Source organism: Camelina sativa, chromosome 1 (genome assembly GCF_030686135.1).
Source record: "Camelina sativa cultivar CO46 ecotype springtype chromosome 1, ASM3068613v1".
Taxonomy (NCBI): domain Eukaryota; kingdom Viridiplantae; phylum Streptophyta; class Magnoliopsida; order Brassicales; family Brassicaceae; genus Camelina; species Camelina sativa.
In genome coordinates this window covers 697,143-716,237 of record NC_141880.1, presented here as the reverse complement: position 1 = coordinate 716,237, position 19,095 = coordinate 697,143, and the positions used below count along the sequence as shown (strand labels likewise).

Genomic DNA, 19,095 nt, shown 5'->3' with positions numbered 1-19,095 from the left:
TACCGTAAATACCCCCGAATATACTTGTTCATCCGCAGCTATTCGAGGATAACACCGGCTTTTCGCTATAGTATCCAAATAAATGATTTGCTCAGTCCGTTGCGACCTCTCACCACACAGACACACTCTTGTCTTTTTGAGTCTTGAGTTCATTTCAACATTTTCGAAATTATTTTGCTTCACCACAAACAAATGCCTCTCTCCCTCCGCCTCGCTCCGTCTCCGACGGCTTTAGCTCCGAGCACCGGAGGATTCGGTCCATCGAGGAGGAAACAGTGCCGGATCCCTTACTCCGGCGTCGACACGACGAAGATTGGTTTCTGCTCGTCGTTGGATTCTTGGAAAAGAAGAGATTCATCTGTGGTGGTGAGGTGTAGCTTAGAAACCGTGAATGTAAGTGTTGGTCAAGTTACGGAGGTTGATAAGGACACCTTCTGGCCCATCGTTAATGCCGCCGGTGATAAGCTTGTCGTACTTGACATGTACACTCAATGGTACTCTTCTCCTCCTCTCTGCTTTTAACTATTTTTTTTATGATTCCAACTCAATTGGTTTGTTGTGATGAACCGATTGATCATAGAGCAGAACCGATGGAATCATTAAACTGACGAAGAACGTCCATATCTTCTCTTCAATTGGATACCTGATTTTTTTTTGTTTTCCCTTGAATTCATCATTTGCTTATACAAAAATTATTTAGCTGAGGGATTTGTCTTCTCAGTTAGATTCTTCTTCTGCAGATGTGGTTCATTTGATTTCATAGTGGATGTTTTGGTTTTTGATGTTGGTCATCATTCCGACTAATGATGGTCTCTTTGGATATCTTGTGTATATGCAGGTGTGGTCCATGTAAAGTGATTGCTCCTAAGTACAAAGCTTTATCAGAGAAGTATGAGGACGTTGTCTTTCTAAAGCTTGACTGCAATCCAGATAACCGGGTTTGTGCTCTATAGCCCAATATCTCTATCTATTGAACCATGATAGTATCTAAAGATAAGAGAAGACTTTCATCAACGATGATTCTATGTACTTCTCCTTTGTTGTTGCTAAAAAACTTTTGACTCTTTTCTATTGGTGGCAGCCATTGGCAAAGGAGCTAGGACTAAGAGTGGTTCCAACTTTCAAGATATTGAAGGACAACAAGGTCGTCAAGGAAGTCACTGGTGCGAAATATGATGATCTGGTTGCAGCGATTGAAACAGCTAGGTCGTCGTCTGCTGGTTCTGGATGATCCAATCTCTCTCTCTCTCTCATGTCTTAATTTACCATAATAATTGGTTGTATGTAAATGTAAAATCTTGGTGTGTTATCCCTATAGGTGAGGTGAGCAAAAAGATTTTATCTTGTATTGTGTAAATGTTTCAAGAAATATGATCATCCAGAAAAAAATATTATGTTTATTACTTATCATATCTTTAGGTACGGTTTCAAGGATTTCTAAGCATGCAATTCGGCAAGCCTCCATCGATCTCCTTCCTCCGATATTCATGATTATCTTTCGATTTACCAGCGACATGACGGATCTCATAGTCATATTCGGCGGCATGATCGAAAATTCACAAAGCGATGATAACATACTGTGTGTGTATATGGTTTCTTGTGGGTCAAACGGGCCCTGCCTTGAGTTATCATTTCTCAGCCTATACTATTTGGGCGCATGTTTCGTTTCTCTCGGCCCAGGTGTTTTCATATCGATGTGCAAAAAACAGCATCGCTATCGACACAAAAAGGTCAAAATTCTAAGACGAATACGACGTAGCTCTGGTGATCTTTTTGACAGTAAGCTATTCAACAGACGAGAGAAACAATGGTAACATGGGAGATTGCAGCACCAAACATATAACATACCCGTTAAGTTTTACACATATTAGAACATAGTAAACAAGTGGGTAGAACGGATTCCGCGTGAAAGGGAATGTTTACATTACATGGAACTTAGAATGAAACCTGAATGCCCAACAAAGCCATTAGCTGTGACACAAACTCTGGGTGTCCAGGCCATGCTGCCCCAGTTACCAGATTCCCGTCAGTGAAGCATCTGTGGATTGGATCTGGTTCTAGCCAAGTTCCTCCTCCAAGTACCACGTTCAGTTTCACGGCTGGATAAGCAGTGCATTTCCTTCCCTACACCAGCCAGTAAATTGTAATCAGGTCACATAAAGCAAAATTCCTCACAGAACTGGTTAGAGGGAATAAATCGGAGCTACGAAGGAACAATAGACCTTGAGGACACCAGCAGCAGCTAAGATCTGTTGTCCATGACAAATAGATGCAACTGGTTTCTCAGAATTCATGAAGTCTATAACTATGTTAAGGACATGTTCGTTCAAGGCTAGATATTCTGGTGCTCTGCCTCCAGGAATGACCAAAGCATCGTAACTCGAGGAAACTAAGCCATCAAAGTTAGTAGTTACAGCAAAAGTGTGGCCTGGTTTCTCACTGTATGTTTGGTCACCCTCAAAGTCATGGATTGCAGTTGGGCAGCGATCACCAGCATTCTTCTCTGGGCAAACCGCATCAACTTGACATCCCAACGCTTGAAGGGACTGGAAAGGGACTTTGACTTCATAGTCTTCCATATAATCCTGCAAAGGTCAAAAAGTAACCAAAACTGTGATGTTTAAGAAACCCGAGTCGGTAGTGTTCATTTACCAACAACAAAACCTATGTTTGAGATAACTAGAAAAGCCTGTCCAATCCTACGAGTAAAACGTTTTCTTAACTACATGAATCATTCTATAGCACAATCAAAAGCAAAATGAATGAAAAAACATGGCTATTCATAAATTGATTCAACAAAATATGACAAGGGTCGCTTACCCCACAGAGAAACAAGATTCTTTTATTAGCTCCAGTTATTTGACCGCCCAGAGCCTTGACAAAAAGCTGAATAAATACAGGATGACCCTCATATGTAGCAGCAGTAATCAAACTACCATCAACAACACAAACATCCGGGGTTACTGGTTCGACCCACTTGGCCCCTGCAGCAGTAAGAGCAGGTCCAACAGTTGCATAAGCTGTGCACTTTCGACCATTAACCATGTCTGCAGCTGCCAATATCAACTGCCCATGGCAAATAGAGGCAATGGGCTTGCCAGAGCCTGAAAAATCTTTAACCAACTCAACAACAGATGGAGTCAATGCCAGGTATTCTGGAGCACGTCCTCCTGGTATAACCAATCCATCATACTTGCTAAGGTCAACTTCATCGAATGTTGCATTGAGCGTGAAATTGTGACCTCGTGACTCAGAATAGGTCTGCAAATGCTCTAAGAAATACAAATTAGAAAAAAAGTGTTTCTCCTTTGAATTCTTGAAACAATACAATTCTATCATCCAATTCGAAGCTCAATAGAGATGAAGCATTTCTAAAATTAGTTTCAATGGATTGTATATCAATAGATCAAGCAGCTAGCTACACATGGAGATCGAAAGAGAGAGAGAGAGAGAGAGAAACCTGGTGGCCACAGAAATCGTGAACGGCGGTGGGGCAAGAGTCACCAGATTTCTTACCGGGGCAGACGGTGTGGACGGAGACTCCGAAAGCTTGCAAAGCTTGGAACGGGACCATCACCTGAGAGAAGAAGAAGCCACATACATTTAAGTAACTGAATTATAAGAACAAGGAAGGAAGACAGAAGAAAGAAGTAACAGAGGAAGGAGATGACCTCGTAGTCTTCCATGTAGTCACCGCACAAGATCAAGACACTTCTCGACTTCTCCATTTTTTCAGCAACAGCGATTGAGAGAGAAAGAGATTTCGTTTGGATTTGGGAGAGATAAAATAACTCTCTTACCGGAGTGATCCGGTAACGGCGACGTTTGCGGAGCACACGTGGTCTCATTTTCGCACGTATACGAAAATTAAATTCAATTTTAAAAAAAAATAAGAAAAAAAATAAGAAAAAACCGTGAACGGCAGGATTCGAACCTGCGCGGGCAAAGCCCACATGATTTCTAGTCATGCCCGATAACCACTCCGGCACGTCCACTTGTCTGTACATTGTTATCAACTAAACGAATATACGTACGCTTCTAGAAAGAGACTTTCTCACGTCAGTCGAGCCTGAAATTTGAACACCGATCGCAAAGAAATCTGCCAGCTAAACGATCTTAAGTAAAGTAACAACTCAGAACAATCGAAAGGTCAAACACAATATTGGAAACAAAAAGTCTCTCTCTAGTCTCTATATTGGAAACTAATACAAAGCCATTGGCGATATTTCCCATGTTCTTGATTCCTTCTCTAAATCACATTGCCGATATGAACAACTGAATTCTCGCCTGTCCTCGTTCTTTCTCCTCTGGTCCATCAAGATCTCCAATGTTGTCGTGATATTCCTGTTAAGGGTGTATGTTAGCAATTGCACTAACCACAAAAGATAAAAACCTACCGGCAACTGAGGGTTTATATTACAAACTTATGTCTCACAGTCCTTAGCACTAAGTCTTATGGTTTCAGTGGATCAAATTGTTCAAATGTTTTATCCATGTCAAGTCAACTCACTAACTAATTAGTGTCTAGACTAATTTTAGGCGAGGGAAGAGAAGAAGAACCTGAAGAATCTGCTTGACATCAGTTTTACTAAGCTTCTGTTGCTTCAGTAACAGTTCGATCCGCGCTCTCATTCCAGAATGCCTACATCAAGTTTTGATTACAAAATTAGTATGTCTGAAGCGAAAGCTCAGGAATGTATTTTTTTTGGTGGGGTACTCTTAAGGGTGGGACTTACTCAGAACACCATATATGGCCCAGAATAACAGCAACAAGCTGCAATTTCACAGAAAGCGTTACTCAAGATTAATAACAACTAGAAAAAGAAGATAAAAGCAAGTGTAGGACTGTATAAGTGTCTAATGTAGCATATGTACACAAATGAGGCACTTTTGCCATTTCCCAAATGGACATGAAACTGGATATGATTAAACTTAGTCGAACCTGAAGACTGTAGAGGCCTGATTCTAGCTTCCGATTATATTTCTCATCTTCATCCAACTGATAAGTCAAAAACAGTGAAATCAGTTCATCAACAGATTCGAGCTCAGAATGAAAACATCAAATTTCTGAAAATGATAAAAGTGAATATTACCTCAAGGTCATCAAGCTCAAGCTGGTCTAACCTCTCGGCCTCTGATTTGACCCTATCAGAGTATCTGCCAAGTGAAAACAATAATGAGAGGGGAAACACAACTATTAGGTAACTGCTTTTCACCATAGCCTTCACCACTACAAAGAAGAAGCCTTGGATTTTTCATCGAATGCTTAAAATGGAATATTATTGAAGAGAAACAGAACAGTAATATTACCTCATATACAGTTCCATGAGCCGGTCAATCTTCTCAAATTCACTCTCCACAAATTTACTTAACAAACGATCTCTCCTAGAACCCCTTAGAATCCCAGCTGAAAAATACAGTCACAAGCCAAGAAAACCAAAAAGAGTTAACATCAAGTACATGCAAGGAAAACACTGTTACTTTTTTACATGCACATATGGCTTTCCCTTCTTACCAAATAATGACGCAATCAGTGAAATAACCCGCTCCTCTAGCTCCTCCTTATACCTCTCCCTTTTGATACTCTTGTTTAGTGGAATCTAAAACATTCAAAGAACTGAACTAAATCAATATGCAAGTATGCCACAGTATCTCACTCTTTCACATTACTTTGTTCTTCTCAAGCATTTTTTAACAAACGATGGTAAGAAGAAACGGGATTGAAAAACTTGCCTTACCCATGAAAGCAGCAAACGCTGTTTTCAGTCCCATAACATCCACAAACCTCTCACATGCTGGTGGATAATTTGTCATGGCGAAGTCTAGAGCTCGAATTGCAGAACCGTAAGCATATTTCTTCTGCTTCATGATAATAATCATCAGCTCAACACCTTCAGCATTCACAAACCTCTCCTTGTTCTCTAATGGCATCAAGAGACAACACAAACAATCAAATAGATTCTCTAACATCTCTTCCTCGTCAGGAGTTTTGGGATCCTTGGACTTATACATGGCCACACCTTCAAGCACAGCGTCTACACCATTCATCTGCCCTAACCGTTTCTGATTCACCGTGCTGTTTTGAAGCAGAATCGCAAGAATCTCAGACGCGTACTGCTTGATTCCTTCGAATTCCCTCACCTTAATCTTCGTCAGAAGCCACCGCAATAGCTTCGTCCGTTCACAAACCAATTCAGCTACAGACGGCTTCACTTCCACCAAATTCTCAATCACTGTCAATGTTGCGTATATAGCCGTGGCTTCGTCTGGGTCTGCCTCAGACAAACGATTCATATTCTGAACCAAGAGCTCGAGCACGTTGTTTTCAACCAGCGCGTCGACTAAAACACGCGCCTGGTCATCATTATCCTCCAAGGCATCCTCGTCGGTCAGATCCTGAAGAAGCTGAACAACATCGTTGGCGATATCGGAGTTCTCATGGGAGAGGAGATTCACAATCGAAGGAACCGTATTGGAAGCGACGAGGTCCGGGTAAAGCTCCGGAGCTCCAGCGAGAACCTTGAGCTTCTGAAGATCGTCGTGTAGGTCAACCTCTGAGTCAGCGAACTTTTCTGGATTATCAACATACTTGAGACGAGCAGCTATGTTGTCCCTAAGACGCCGCTCGAAGGAGAGGACAAGCTTTTTTAGGGTTTTAAGATCAAGCGCTTCAACTGCATTGTGCGAAGACTTCTCAAGTGCTTCAAGGAGAGAAAGATCTACATCGCTAGCTTCGTAACCAGCAGAGCCTCGATACGCCGGCGGCGGGGGGCCATGTCCGGCGTCGATTGCTTTCCGTTTCCTGTTCTGATTTGAGACTTCCATGGCTATACTCTCTCTTCCCGTCTCAGGCTAATGATTTTGGTTTAGAGGCTTAATAAGGGTAGAGGTGAAGAGTTTGGACTTTAATTTGGGCTTTTATTTAATGCAGACTCATATTTGAGGCCCAATTATGCAACGGTGTCGTTCCGCAAGGAGATAGATTTTGCATTTAATTAAAAATTGGAAAAAAATCTCTCTTCTTCCTTTATGGAACTTTAAGAAAAGTTTTAAGATTTTAGATGAGAAACCCTTACACACTAAGCAATATCAGATCTTTCTCTCTCTGACGGAGACGGAGACGGAGACGGAGGGGGTAATTTATAATTTGTGGTTCTCCGTTTCGTCGGCGAGAAGATGGGATTTCTCTCCAACAAAATCCCCAGAGACGAAGTGAAACCAGGCGATCACATCTATTCATGGCGTCAGGCCTATGTTTACGCTCATCACGGTTCGATCTCGCTCTTGACACCATTTACATTCCACATTCATGGTTGATGCGAGATGATTCAGTTTCCAATTGTAGTTGTCTCTCAATTTTGATTATTTATTTGAGATTTTGCGGAAATTTCGAATTTGGGGAAGAGCTTATTTGTGATTCTTTTGTTTTGACCCAAATCAATAGTTTGTGATTTTATTAGCTGTTCCCTGTTATAAAGCTAGATTGTGATCCTTGATCGTTGTAAGACTCCATGAGGGTTTATTATTCTCATTGTAGGAGTTATTATATAGGTTTAAAATGCCTGAATTTGACAATGTGATTAGTTGATTTGCAGGAATCTATGTTGGTGATGGACAAGTCAACCATTTCACTCGTGGGGATGGTCAAGAGACTGGAACTGGGACTTTCTTGGACAAGATCGTTAATTCATCCCATAATCATGGAGACAACCCTTGTCCTAATTGCGGAGAGCGACCCAATATTGGCGGTGTCATCTCTTCTTGCCTTGATTGTTTCCTTGCCGGAGGTGATCTCTATGTCTTTGAGTACGGTGTCTCCCCTGCTATTTTTCTTGCCAAACCTCGAGGCGGCGTCTGCACAATAGCACCTTCAGATCCTCCAGAAGAAGCCATTTACCGTGCTAATTTTCTCTTGCGAAATGGTTTTGGTGTGTACAATGTTTTCAAGAACAACTGTGAAGACTTTGCCATCTATTGCAAAACTGGTTTGCTTGTGGCTAACACCGACGTGGGAAGGAGCGGTCAAGCCGCTTCAATTGTTGCAGCTGGCAGTGTTCTTCTTTCTTCACCACTCAGGTTTGTTGCAGGTTTTGGTGGTCTGGCTGTCGCTGGCTATGGCATGTACTGTGCTAGTCGCTTGATTTCAGATATAGGCATGCGATGGGATGTGAGTAAAGTGCCTGTCGAGAGACTAGTTGCTGATGTGGCTGATAAGTCAGAGATGGAAGCTAAACCCGAAGATAAGATGACCACTTAATCCAAAACTGCCCACACCTGTATTACCATACTGGCTCCGTTTGGGAGTATTGTTTTATCTCTGATTGTAAATGTTGTGGAGGGAGTAAGAGAATCTGCTTCTGTTGTATCGAATTGTGCAACTTTATTTGTTATGTGATTATAAAATATTGAAACCTGGCTTTTTTTTGGTTAACTCTTAACTAAGATGATTCACTTTATTATATACAGAGCGTATATTGAACATAATGATACTACGATACTTCTTTCAACTTCATAACAAGTTTGTAAAGCAGTACGAACTAAAAAAGTGTCTCAGTCGTTCCCTTCCGGAAAGTTCACCAAGTATATAGCAACCAAAGTGACTGCAGCTCCGACTAGTTGCAGTGAGGAGAAAGTCTCATCAAGGTACAGAAGAAGAAGCAGCAGCGATGGCCGACCATGGCCACTCCATTGTTGCTTGTACTTTAGAACAAGAGAAAGGATAAACTTTTGTATCTTTTCGAGTTAACAGACAAGTAATAGCCACATGTTTCTGTGAAGAAAGATTGAATTTTTGTTTTCATCAGAGATACCCAAAGATCATTTCCGTTATGTTTAAGTGTATAACTACATTTCCCAGTATATACATACAGTGTTTTTAAGTCATGAAGAACAAAAAAAAGAAAGAAAAAAAAGGCAAGATTTTGTGGGTTTAGTTCCTAGTGATCCAGAGTCATGCCTTGTACTCTCAAACGTACGTTCTTCCAGAGGTTCTTTCTTCTCATTCACTCTGAAATAGTCCTGCAATAAAACACACAAAGAAAAAAAAAGCTTAGAGAGGACTAAACAAGCTTGAGAAATTTACAGAGTTGCAACCATTTTTTACCTTGAAACCTCAACCTCGAGTGAGAAACCCGCGAATGGAACCAGCCGTTCCACGCTTTCTAGCCTGCAAATTACGATATTAGTCTAAAGAGAATCGCTGGATTATCTTTAGATTTTGATGTTAGATGATAATAAAGTTGACACCTTCTCGGTGTTAAACAAGTCCTCTGCAATGGCTTCCATCTGCTTTTTTTTCTTCTCTTCTTTCATAAAATCTGTCACGTCCCCACTGTCGTATTCTCTGGCATCACCGAAGAAAATAGTCAAGAAAACATATGGGAGAAATCAATACGAGCTAGCTAACAAGCAAGAGAAAAGACCCGGGATTACTTGTATGGATCCTTTGCAAAAGGTATTAGGCTACCGAAGCTGTTTCCGCATGTAACATTTCGCTAACAAAACAAAGAAAAAACTCATCATCTCGCAAACACTACATATGTCTAGAATCCAAAGGTTCTGTTTTTACCTTTCTGAATCGCTTGAAGTCCACAACTCCTTCCTCTCCTGTAGAATGAACTTTTCTAGATGGTCGCAAGTCCCTAACAATTAGATCTTGAGTGCATATAATCTCCGAGTTCCCAGTTTCAGGCTCATCATTCCGATCCCTTCGGATTGTCACACTATCACCTGACTTCTTTTCGTCGATGAGGCCTCTATTTTCAGTATCTGCTTTAAACTCATTCAAATTCATAGTTTCTTCCATTATCGTCACAGGACTATCCTCTATTATAATAGCAGCAGGCTTCTCTGGTGTTTCTGCCTTTTCAGTAGCATCAATCATATGAACAGACGATGTTGTTTCTTCCTCTTCGGCATCAGAATCCGCTACCACTGTCTCATCCGTAGAGCACGAGGATGAAATTACAACTACAAACAGAAAATGTGTCAAGATCCGTGCTTTGTGATTCATAGTCCCAAGAAAAGCACTCATATCTGGCTCTTTGTACTCACCGGAAGGTAGTATCAGTGAAGTCGAAGATAGATTTCCGGAAAAGACTGCGCATACTAAATCCATCTCGTTCACTCTAGATAACAGACTGAGATGCTTCAAACGGCCAAAGTTGTCTCCTGAACTTTTTGGGATGACACATATTATGCGATTAATTTCTCCATACTGAGAATCCTGCAGAGTTGATTACGGTTAGGGATACCTATAGAAAGAGAAAATGAGCAAAACAATTTAAAAGCACAAACCTGACTCATGGAGCTAATTTCTGCTATGGTAACAGTCTCTGCACCACATACTTTAAGTAAAGATGGGAAGCTGCAACCAAATCTGTACTGCATAAAGAAAAAGACATGAATGGGTAAATGCATAGTTCATCAATACAGTAATTAGCAAGACTAAGATCTATTGAGACCTATAACAAAAATCACTTTGAACCATCAGTTGAATCTGATTCTTTTAAGGGAAAAATAAGAGCTTATACCATATTTACTGGTTCCAACACAAAGGTATATCCTTCTAGATATTTTTCACGGACGTTTAATTCTAGTACATCCACCAAAGCTTCTTCAATCATCACTGATGGTCTGTACCTAAAATAACGTTGATTATTTGAATGTCAGTAACAGCAGAATTCATTCTATTTTAATTCTATAACCTGAATACAGTAAGTACTACTCACTGGCTGTATCCGGGAATTTCGCTGGAGATACGCTTCTCTGCGAGAAGCTAGACAAACCAGTGAAGTTAAAAACCAATTAGCAGACAAGTAATGACAATGAAATTCTCACACGTACCTTCACCCAATTTGTCAAAATGATTGGTTTTTTGGCTAAAATTGCATTGACCAGTGCTTCATTCACTTGCATACGAGGTTCAAGAAGCACATAAGTGCACTCCTCACTCAAGGTAGGAGAAATATGAGCACCTACATATCGACATAGTTTCAGGGAATGCGGGTAATATGAAACTACATTAACCAATTTTACTCCATGAGCGCAGAGGATAACGTTTAACACTAACCAATTGATGAAACTGCATCTTGTACAGACTGATCCACCTTAAAGGTCTCAGAGGAAGGGCAGAAGTAAAATACAAGCGGAACAAAGGAAAACCTGCAATGATTTATTTTAAAAAGGGACGAATATAAGCCATATTAAACGAAGTTACAACCAAAATAAACATCACACTGACAAGTTGGGAATACCTGTAAGTTGCTGAACCTGTACCAAACGTGATAACATCTCCATCTTTGAGAATTTTCTCCTTATTAGGTAGCTCATGAACTTTATCTTTTGGCGCCAGGTCCGTTTTGACAAAAGTCCCATACTTTGAACAATCTTTGACACGGATAACAAATGAGGAGGTTTCATCAGAAGACTTGTTCCTCCGAGAGGTTGAAACAGTTGTTGCATCAAAAGTTAACTCTGCGTGGATCCTAGATACCCCCTTATCCTTATTGATAATTATATCACATCCTACAGAGAAACAAAAACCCCCATGATGAGGGCACAGAACACGAGCAAGAAGAAGACTAATGAAAGTTTTAAAATATTGAAGAATCTGTATCAATACCCTTTCGGCCAATCTTGTAAATCCCCTTTGTAAAGATATAGTATTTATCTTCACCTGATACACATAGATTCAAACCATTTTACAACGAATAAGGTTACAAAACAAGAAATTTTCTAAAAGCAAGACCAAAGCTAACACAAACGCACTTCTCAAGCATAAACCCAGAATAAATTTGGGGTTTTCGCTGACACATTCATCAGAAAACAGTTGCTAAAATGGTGAACAAACAACTAAAAACTAAAGCTGATGACAAATTTCACTGAAATAGTGATTCCAAGTTCATAGGATAGTTTTAGAACTGCAATTAATGGAGCAAAATGTTCGTAAAGATGAAAAATTTTAACAGGAAAAATATCAAACTCGTTCACTAGAAAGCCAATAGAATTCTAACGGAGAACAACACCTGAAAGTGGATCAACGGGAAAGAGACCCCAAACCATTGATTCGCTCCAATAATAAAAATTTGTTCGGAAGGGTTTTTGTTTTATGTAGTTGGTTTCTTCAGAAAGTCTTAAGACGGTGGTGCTCTTTACTGGGTTTTAAGGTGACCGGTTTTGTTAACCAAACTTAGTCCGGTTTAATCCAAATAAACTTGAGATTCCTTGGTTTATCTTAGTTGAAATCTAAAGTATTTTACCTCAATTTTATAGATCTCGGTTTTGTATCTTAACCGATTTAAATCAAAATTGATGCCGGTTAGTAAATAAACCAGAGACATTAAGGTTCTATCTTGTTTCGAATAATCTGAAGCAAATTGATCTGTGGAAGAAGCGAAGGTCGAAAACAAATTCTATTCCCGGAGCTGCAAACCAGTAAAGTAAGCTCTTTCACTTGATCATCTTCATCTTCTTCTCGAAGTTTAAATGTGTATACATTTAGGTGTGTTGTAATTTCGCTGAAGTTGGGATTGTTATCTCCAAGTAGCTAGTTTCTCTGGGTCTGTTTCGATGCAATGATGGGGATTCCTTTATAGTTTGGTGTAAAAAATTTTGGATTCCTTTATAATTCTGTTTGAAGTTCCCATTTTTGGAGATCAACTCGTTACTGTGTTTATGGGGGCAATAATATGATACAATGCCCATAAGGTGTTTGTCAAATTGCCTGCCTGAGAATTTTTGGGTTTGGAATCAGCAGTTTGGCTATTAACTCTTGCAAATATCTGTTTATTTTCAGCTAATTGGTGTTTCTATTTAGTTTGCAGTTGTAGTTACCAGCTTGGTTAGTCAAGAGAGGTTCCAAGCATATAATAAATCTATGGCATATGCAACAGGAATGACGCTTGCTTCAAGGAGTATCTTTCCTATTTGTTCCAGGACCTTATCATCTCCCTTACGTGTGGCTTCTTTACTTGTTTTTACTGAGATATCCTCGTCCACTTTCTTCAGAAGGGTCCAAGTTCCTCACTTTTACTCCACTTCTACTACTCCTCTGTTCTCCTCTGCTAAGTGCTCAGTTCAATCTACTTCATCTCCTGAGACAGTAACACAAACTGTTTCTCGCCCTAATGTAGTCGATATACTTGAAGAAAGAGGACTCCTCGAGTCAGTCACAAGCGAGAATCTCAGGTCTGCTTCTTCTGATCCTAAAGTAGCTCCTCTAAGGGTCTACTGCGGGTTTGATCCGACTGCTGAGAGTTTACACTTGGGTAATCTACTTGGTATCATTGTGCTTTCTTGGTTCCAAAGATGTGGACATCAAGCCGTTGGTTTAATCGGTGGTGCCACGGGACGGGTTGGTGACCCATCTGGTAAAAGCCTAGAAAGACCTGAGCTTGACGCTGATACACTGGAGAAAAACATTTCGGGTATTAAGAAAATCATTATCAAGATTCTTGGTAGTAATCCGAGTTCCAGTAGCTCTTATATGATTCTTAATAACTATGACTGGTGGAAAGATATGACAATGCTCGAGTTTTTGAACAAAGTCGGTAGGTTTGCTAGGGTTGGTACTATGATGGCAAAGGAGAGTGTTAAGAAGAGATTAGAATCAGAACAAGGTATGAGCTACACCGAGTTCACTTATCAGTTGTTGCAAGCCTATGATTTTCTTCACCTGTTCAAGAACGAAGGGATCAATGTTCAGATAGGTGGCAGTGATCAATGGGGGAATATAACAGCTGGAACTGATTTGATCAGGAAGATTCTCCATACAGAAGAAGCAACTTACGGGCTAACATTTCCTCTCCTATTGAAAAACGACGGGACGAAATTCGGGAAATCAGAAGATGGAGCAATCTGGCTCTCTCCTTCGATGCTATCCCCTTATAAGTTCTATCAGTACTTCTTCTCAGTTCCAGACGTTGATGTGATACGTTTCTTAAAGACCCTAACTTTTCTGAGTTTGGATGAGATAAAGATCTTAGAAGATCAAATGAGCAAACCCGGGTATGTTCCTAATACTGCGCAAATCAAACTCGCTGAAGAAGTAACTAGATTTGTACATGGTGAAGAGGGTTTGAAGGAAGCCATAAAAGCAACAGAAGCTTTAAGACCAGGAGCTGAGACAAAGCTTGATTGGAATTTGATTGAGAGAATAGCAGAGGATATACCTTCTTGCTCACTGCCTATTGATCGAGTCTCGGGTTCATCGATTGTGGATCTATCGGTTTCTGCGGGTTTGTTTGAGAGTAAATCTGCTGCGAGGAGAATGTTGAAACAAGGTGGGTTTTATATGAACAATGAGAGAGTGGATGATGAGAATAAGAGAGTTGAAGAAGAAGATATTGTTGAAGGGAAAGGTCTTGTTCTTTCTGCAGGCAAGAAAAATAAAGTGGTCGTTAGAATTTCCTGATTTTTGTTATAACAGCATTGAATTTTTAATGTTTCATAAGCTTCATATTGTTTTATTTAATTTAATTACTCCAAGGTATTATTATTAACAATGATGATAATGCTTTAATACATTTTTGTGTTTGTATTAGTTGGTCTTAGAGAGTTTGAAAGTATGCAATTAGTTGTTAAAAAAGTGTGTCCCAATGCTAATGGCACTTTTAAAAATTGTTGACAAAAGTTTCCAGACGAAGGATTAGGGCTTGCAAGTGTAAAGTTCAAAACTTTGAACATGAAGATCAATTTTCTCAACTGAAATATTGAAATCGAAACTGAAACCTGAGCTAAAATCAAAAGATGCTATCTTACTAGAAAACCAAATACAAACAGAACAATGATCATGGTAAACTGAATCACTTCTTGAATCAAAAAGCTTTAAAAAAACCTTGATTGAACACTGTAAAGGCTTATTGGGGAATACTGGAGTACAAAAGATGATTCCAGTAACAAAAGAACAAACCAGGTATCTTCCGGGATTTCAAACCAAGAAAAAACATCTTCAAAGCTAATCCACACTGTTAGAACTTTGACAAGTATCGGATCGAAATTCTACGCTTCAGCAAGTAAGTTTCCATTTTCCGTTACCTTGGCTTCAGATTCCATCTCTTTAACCGCCCTTATAAGCCCCTGAGTAATCGCATTCAAGTGCAAGCCTTTCTGCTTCATCTCCTCAAAGAGCATCTCCGCTTTTTCCCAATCCAAAGCTTTGAGGCAAAATGATTGTATCAGCTTATTGTACTCATCAGCATTAGGCTGCACCCCAAAACGATCCATTTCTTTCAAAAGTTCCAGAGCTTCGTCGTATTCTTCAATCTTGCAATAACCTCGGATAAGTGCGTGATATGTCACAGGACTTAGCTTCTTATGCTTCTTCTTCGCCTCTGCGAGAACCTCTTGAGCTTCGCTCATCAGCCCTCCTTTAGCATAACCGCTGATGATGACAGTGTACGTGTACACATCCGGTTTCAAACCTCTACTCTCCATCAACTTCAAAAACTCTTTAGCTTCATCCAGATCTCCAGATTTCGAATAAGCATGGACAATCAAATTGAAAACCGCATTCCCAGGAGCAGGCCCTTTAGAAATCATATCCAAAAGCAAAGATTTAGCGTCTTTAACATTTCTCATCCTGCATAAACTATGGATAACATCAGAAAATGGTTTTATCCCTTGTCGCCTAGCTTCTCCAGACAAATCACCCAACAACTCCTGAGCAAACGTAATAGTCCCATCGTTCTTGGAAAGAGCACTTATCAAAGTAGCCACAGATCTAGGAGGCGGGAATTTCTCTTTCGTCTTTGCCAATTCGTAAACTGAGTAAGCCTCTTCAGCCTTCCCTTCCTTACAAAACCAAGTTATGATGTTACCCATCTGTTCTCCCTCTGGCAACACACCACTCTTAAGCATTTTCTCACATACAGAGCATGCCCAAACCATAAACGACCGCTTACAAAGCGCCTCCAATGTCAAATAATATGTTTTCGCATTCGGAGTAAAGCCAAACTCTTCGGTTTTAGTAAAAACATCAAAAGCAGCTTTGGATTTACCAATTTTCCCAAACAAGGCAATCAATTCATTCAATATCTCCAAATTCAAAACACAACTATTCTCCTTCTCACCAATCTCCTTAACCAAATCCCACAAACTATAAGCATCCATTCTACGTGTATCACTCGTAATGGCTACAAGAAGAGACTCCACAAGTGAGGTGGTAACAGTAATGTCTTCTTTCTCAGTTGCCCATTTCAAAAACCTAATCAAATTCTTACCTGAAATTCCTGGGGATTCAAACACTCTTACCACAAAATCTAAGTGCAAGTCTACATTAAGCGCCTTAAGACTAGACTCCAAGGACTCCTCATCACTCCGTAACAGAGACAAGACAGATTCTAACTTTTCGTCATCAAATTGGTACACCTCGCTAACCTGAGAATCCCCGATTTCTACAACGGATCCATCTTCTGTAGCTTCAATCGCAACAATCTCTGAATCTCCATCTTCACCAATGGCTTCCAAGGAGAGGCCACCATTTACATCAAAATCGCCACTTTCTGCAACACCCAAATCAGAAAGATTCGATTTTTCAAGAGTAAGCTCTGCGGCTGACGAGATTGGGATCTCATCCGTAGTTAACGAGACTGGGTTCTCTTCCGTAGGAGTGCTCGCGGAGAAGAACCTGATGTTTCGGGCAGAGGCATTTCCAGACGACTCGAGGTATGAGAATCTGGAAATGGAGTTTAGCGATGGAGTCTGGGTCTTCTTCTTCGAGAATCGAGTCACGGCGAGGTTCCGAGTCGCAGTTTGCGATCTCCAGAAAACAGATCTCCACATTTTGTGCTATCTCCCTCAGACTATCTTCAGAAGCAGTTTCTGATTCTATTATTCTAAACCCAAAACCCTACTCTCTCTCTCTCTCTCTCTCTCTCTCTCTCTCTCTCTCTCTCAAGTTCAGATCTTATTGCAATTAAACAAAAAAGAACTTTTTGTTACAAATTGTTTCACAAACAGTGTACCACATTACAACCAAATCAATTTTAATATGGTTCAACATAAACCAAACCAAAACAAACCAAAGCAAGTGAAAATGAAATCAAAATCGAAATAGAACCAAACCCAAAACCTAACCGGTTCTTAACCGAAGCAAGGTGCCAAACACCAAAGAGAACAGTTGCAACGAAACCAACATCAACAACAAAACCGCAGCCAAAAACGCAAGAATTTGCCAAGAACCATAAACATAAACCTCAACCAATCTTCCAATCTTCACTTTCCACCGTCCGGTATAATAACGGTTAACATCCTCAATAGTCTTATCCAGAAACCCAACTTTGGTCAACCTCACAGACTTGCTCATACCATTCCACATCTCTGCAGCTTCTTTATCACTCTTGAGACGGCTCACAATCACGCCTTGTTCTCTAAGCAACCTGACGTCTTCTTCCGAATCGATTATTCCGTTAATGAGCTCTGTGTAACGAGTGAACACTAATGGTCCTGAAGTGTTTGAAGCTTCGTAAGCGACGAGGTTTCTGAGAACTGTTTCTGTGTTGATGTCTAGGTTTATAACAGGGAGGTGAAATTGACCCGAGTTTGAATCGAATGAGACCGTTGAAATGTTACCGTTCGTTGTTGCTTTGAATCTAACTCCGGCTTTGTGGAGATCGGAGACTGATGGGATTGCAAGTTCTTCCACAAGAGGAGGCTTTCCGATATCTGGATCCGAAACCGCTGTTGCTGTTGTTGCTGCCTCTTGTTCTTGTCTTGTGAAGAGGTAATCAGCGGGGAGTTTCAGAGCCATGAAGCCAGGAAGATTCGATATGATTCTCCACGGGAATCTCAAGATTAGATCCGCAGTTTGAGACGCGAAAACCCTTTTGAATTGTTGTTTAATCTCTCCCAGAAACCTAATTGCTCTGTTTCCGCCATTGTCGCATGCTCTGTTTTCTTCTTCCTCGAATTCTTCTTCTTCTTCTTCTTCGATTCTCGGGACGATCATCTGATACAAGAAGTCTAGTATATGATTACACTCATGAAACTGAGCCTTTAAAATCTCATGATCGTCGAAACTGATAACTAGAGGAGAGAGATCTCTGCATAATCCCGTAAGAACAGAGACCAAGATATCATCAGCTGATTCGATCGATTCAAGCTGAAACTCGAGTGTTTTCCTCAAAACGAAAAGAGGGATTTGATTCTCAATCATCATTATATCTCTAAGAATCTCGTTATGCCCAACTCTGTTAATCAAAGTCTCCACCTTTTTAAAACTGTAGATCTTGAGAAACTCGATCAAGAACGATGAATCTACCGCCATGATCCACAACAAAGTCTCTCCGTTAAACGCGATATACTTATGATAACAAGCTCGAATCTTAACCTCCATTGATTGTAATCTCTCTACAAGATCATGAAACCTGAAAGAGCTATTAGATTGGTTTCGAATTTTTCTCGCGATCATTAGTTTATACCTCTCCATTTCGTGTAGCTCTGGTTTTAGACAATGATAAGGTCCGATCGAAACCCGGTGAGGTGTGTACGAATCTGGATGGCTACACATTAATGCTTTAGGAACATTGAATATGCTGACTGTGACTTGTTCGAGATCGTGTTCTTCAAGCTCTGCATCCAGAGATTTCCGAACATCGATTACCCATCGAGTTTCGTCAAAGCTGTGTTGCTCTGGAGATGTCATAATTGGTTTGTTAGGTAACATGATCTTTAAATTTCTGAAGCAGAACTAGAGATCTTGATTCAAATCCTTCTTCTTCTTCTTTCAATCTGAGTGTAAACAGAAGACGAAGAATTCAGTTTTTCTTCTTTCTGCAGTTATGGTTTCATCTAGGCTTTACTCTGTATACAATTGAAACGGTCATTAAGTTTCGATTCGATCATTCATAGAGTATTTGGTTCGGTTAGATTGAGTCGGTTCAATTTAGCGGACCAAACAAAAACTTATTGTTTGCTTCCTAATGATATAACATATCCGAGTTCAGGATAAAAACATCCTTGCCTTGGACAAACAAGTTGGCCCATTGGGCCTCCTAGTCTTGACCTGAACAAAAAGTAAAAGCAAAACACTAGCCGTTACGTAACACCAACTCACACTCTGTCCGTGATCTGTCCTGCACTTGTCTTCTGTCAACC

At 40.3% G+C, this 19,095-nt stretch overlaps 6 protein-coding genes, 1 non-coding gene and 2 pseudogenes across 12 annotated transcripts; 3 read left to right on the top strand and 6 right to left on the bottom strand.

Moving 5' to 3' along the window:
• The first annotated feature begins 26 nt into the window (after positions 1-26).
• On the top strand, positions 27-1,403 carry LOC104778013 (thioredoxin F1, chloroplastic). The gene is made up of 3 exons (XM_010502405.3): positions 27-494; positions 839-938; positions 1,082-1,403. The coding sequence occupies exons 1-3, from the start codon at positions 193-195 to the stop codon at positions 1,229-1,231; spliced, it is 552 nt and encodes a 183-aa protein (XP_010500707.1). The 5' UTR covers positions 27-192; the 3' UTR covers positions 1,232-1,403.
• Positions 1,404-1,823: 420 nt separating this feature from the next.
• Positions 1,824-3,853, bottom strand: LOC104778106 (protein DJ-1 homolog D). The gene is made up of 5 exons (XM_087509935.1): positions 3,672-3,853; positions 3,461-3,577; positions 2,821-3,261; positions 2,223-2,585; positions 1,824-2,124 (listed from the first exon to the last, which is right to left on the bottom strand). The coding sequence occupies exons 1-5, from the start codon at positions 3,846-3,848 to the stop codon at positions 1,936-1,938; spliced, it is 1,287 nt and encodes a 428-aa protein (XP_087366061.1). The 5' UTR covers positions 3,849-3,853; the 3' UTR covers positions 1,824-1,935.
• Positions 3,854-3,913: 60 nt separating this feature from the next.
• Positions 3,914-3,995, bottom strand: TRNAS-AGA (transfer RNA serine (anticodon AGA)). Its single transcript has one exon. It is a non-coding gene; the product is annotated as a tRNA-Ser (tRNA).
• Positions 3,996-4,116: 121 nt separating this feature from the next.
• LOC104778252 (uncharacterized) lies at positions 4,117-6,891 on the bottom strand. Its single transcript, XM_010502690.2, has 8 exons — positions 5,734-6,891; positions 5,516-5,600; positions 5,311-5,407; positions 5,094-5,157; positions 4,943-4,999; positions 4,737-4,774; positions 4,561-4,642; positions 4,117-4,344 (listed from the first exon to the last, which is right to left on the bottom strand). Exons 1-8 carry the CDS (start codon positions 6,823-6,825, stop codon positions 4,255-4,257), a joined length of 1,605 nt encoding a protein of 534 aa, XP_010500992.1. The 5' UTR covers positions 6,826-6,891; the 3' UTR covers positions 4,117-4,254.
• Positions 6,892-7,012: 121 nt separating this feature from the next.
• LOC104778340 (protein LEAD-SENSITIVE 1) lies at positions 7,013-8,431 on the top strand. The gene is made up of 2 exons (XM_010502804.3): positions 7,013-7,270; positions 7,596-8,431. The coding sequence occupies exons 1-2, from the start codon at positions 7,177-7,179 to the stop codon at positions 8,255-8,257; spliced, it is 756 nt and encodes a 251-aa protein (XP_010501106.1). The 5' UTR covers positions 7,013-7,176; the 3' UTR covers positions 8,258-8,431.
• Positions 8,432-8,767: 336 nt separating this feature from the next.
• Positions 8,768-12,136, bottom strand: LOC104777744 (nibrin homolog). Of its 2 annotated transcripts, none has more exons than XM_087450006.1 (14): positions 12,027-12,136; positions 11,624-11,677; positions 11,256-11,526; positions 11,072-11,163; positions 10,846-10,976; positions 10,731-10,767; positions 10,533-10,641; positions 10,297-10,383; positions 10,054-10,225; positions 9,569-9,969; positions 9,433-9,494; positions 9,247-9,343; positions 9,104-9,166; positions 8,768-9,018 (listed from the first exon to the last, which is right to left on the bottom strand). In XM_087450006.1, exons 7-13 carry the CDS (start codon positions 10,623-10,625, stop codon positions 9,113-9,115), a joined length of 966 nt encoding a protein of 321 aa, XP_087306132.1. In that variant the 5' UTR covers positions 10,626-10,641; positions 10,731-10,767; positions 10,846-10,976; positions 11,072-11,163; positions 11,256-11,526; positions 11,624-11,677; positions 12,027-12,136; the 3' UTR covers positions 8,768-9,018; positions 9,104-9,112. The 2 variants fall into 2 exon arrangements, with proteins under 2 accessions (XP_087306132.1, XP_010500389.1); XM_010502087.2 differs by having other exon boundaries at positions 10,731-10,777; positions 12,027-12,130.
• On the top strand, positions 12,112-14,703 carry LOC104777440 (tyrosine--tRNA ligase, chloroplastic/mitochondrial pseudogene; annotated as a pseudogene). Of its 3 annotated transcripts, none has more exons than XR_015556782.1 (2): positions 12,112-12,440; positions 12,818-14,703. The product of XR_015556782.1 is annotated as a tyrosine--tRNA ligase, chloroplastic/mitochondrial pseudogene, transcript variant X1 (transcript). The 3 variants fall into 3 exon arrangements; XR_015556795.1 differs by having other exon boundaries at positions 12,356-12,440; positions 12,894-14,703; XR_015556794.1 differs by having other exon boundaries at positions 12,356-12,440; positions 12,825-14,703.
• A 33-nt stretch (positions 14,704-14,736) lies between these two features.
• On the bottom strand, positions 14,737-18,517 carry LOC104703091 (small ribosomal subunit protein mS80 (rPPR6)). The gene has a single exon (XM_087449998.1). The coding sequence runs from the start codon at positions 16,780-16,782 to the stop codon at positions 15,001-15,003; it is 1,782 nt and encodes a 593-aa protein (XP_087306124.1). The 5' UTR covers positions 16,783-18,517; the 3' UTR covers positions 14,737-15,000.
• Positions 14,737-18,701, bottom strand: LOC147949425 (putative UPF0481 protein At3g02645 pseudogene; annotated as a pseudogene). Its single transcript, XR_015556775.1, has one exon. The product of XR_015556775.1 is annotated as a putative UPF0481 protein At3g02645 pseudogene (transcript).
• Between the last annotated feature and the right edge of the window lie 394 nt (positions 18,702-19,095).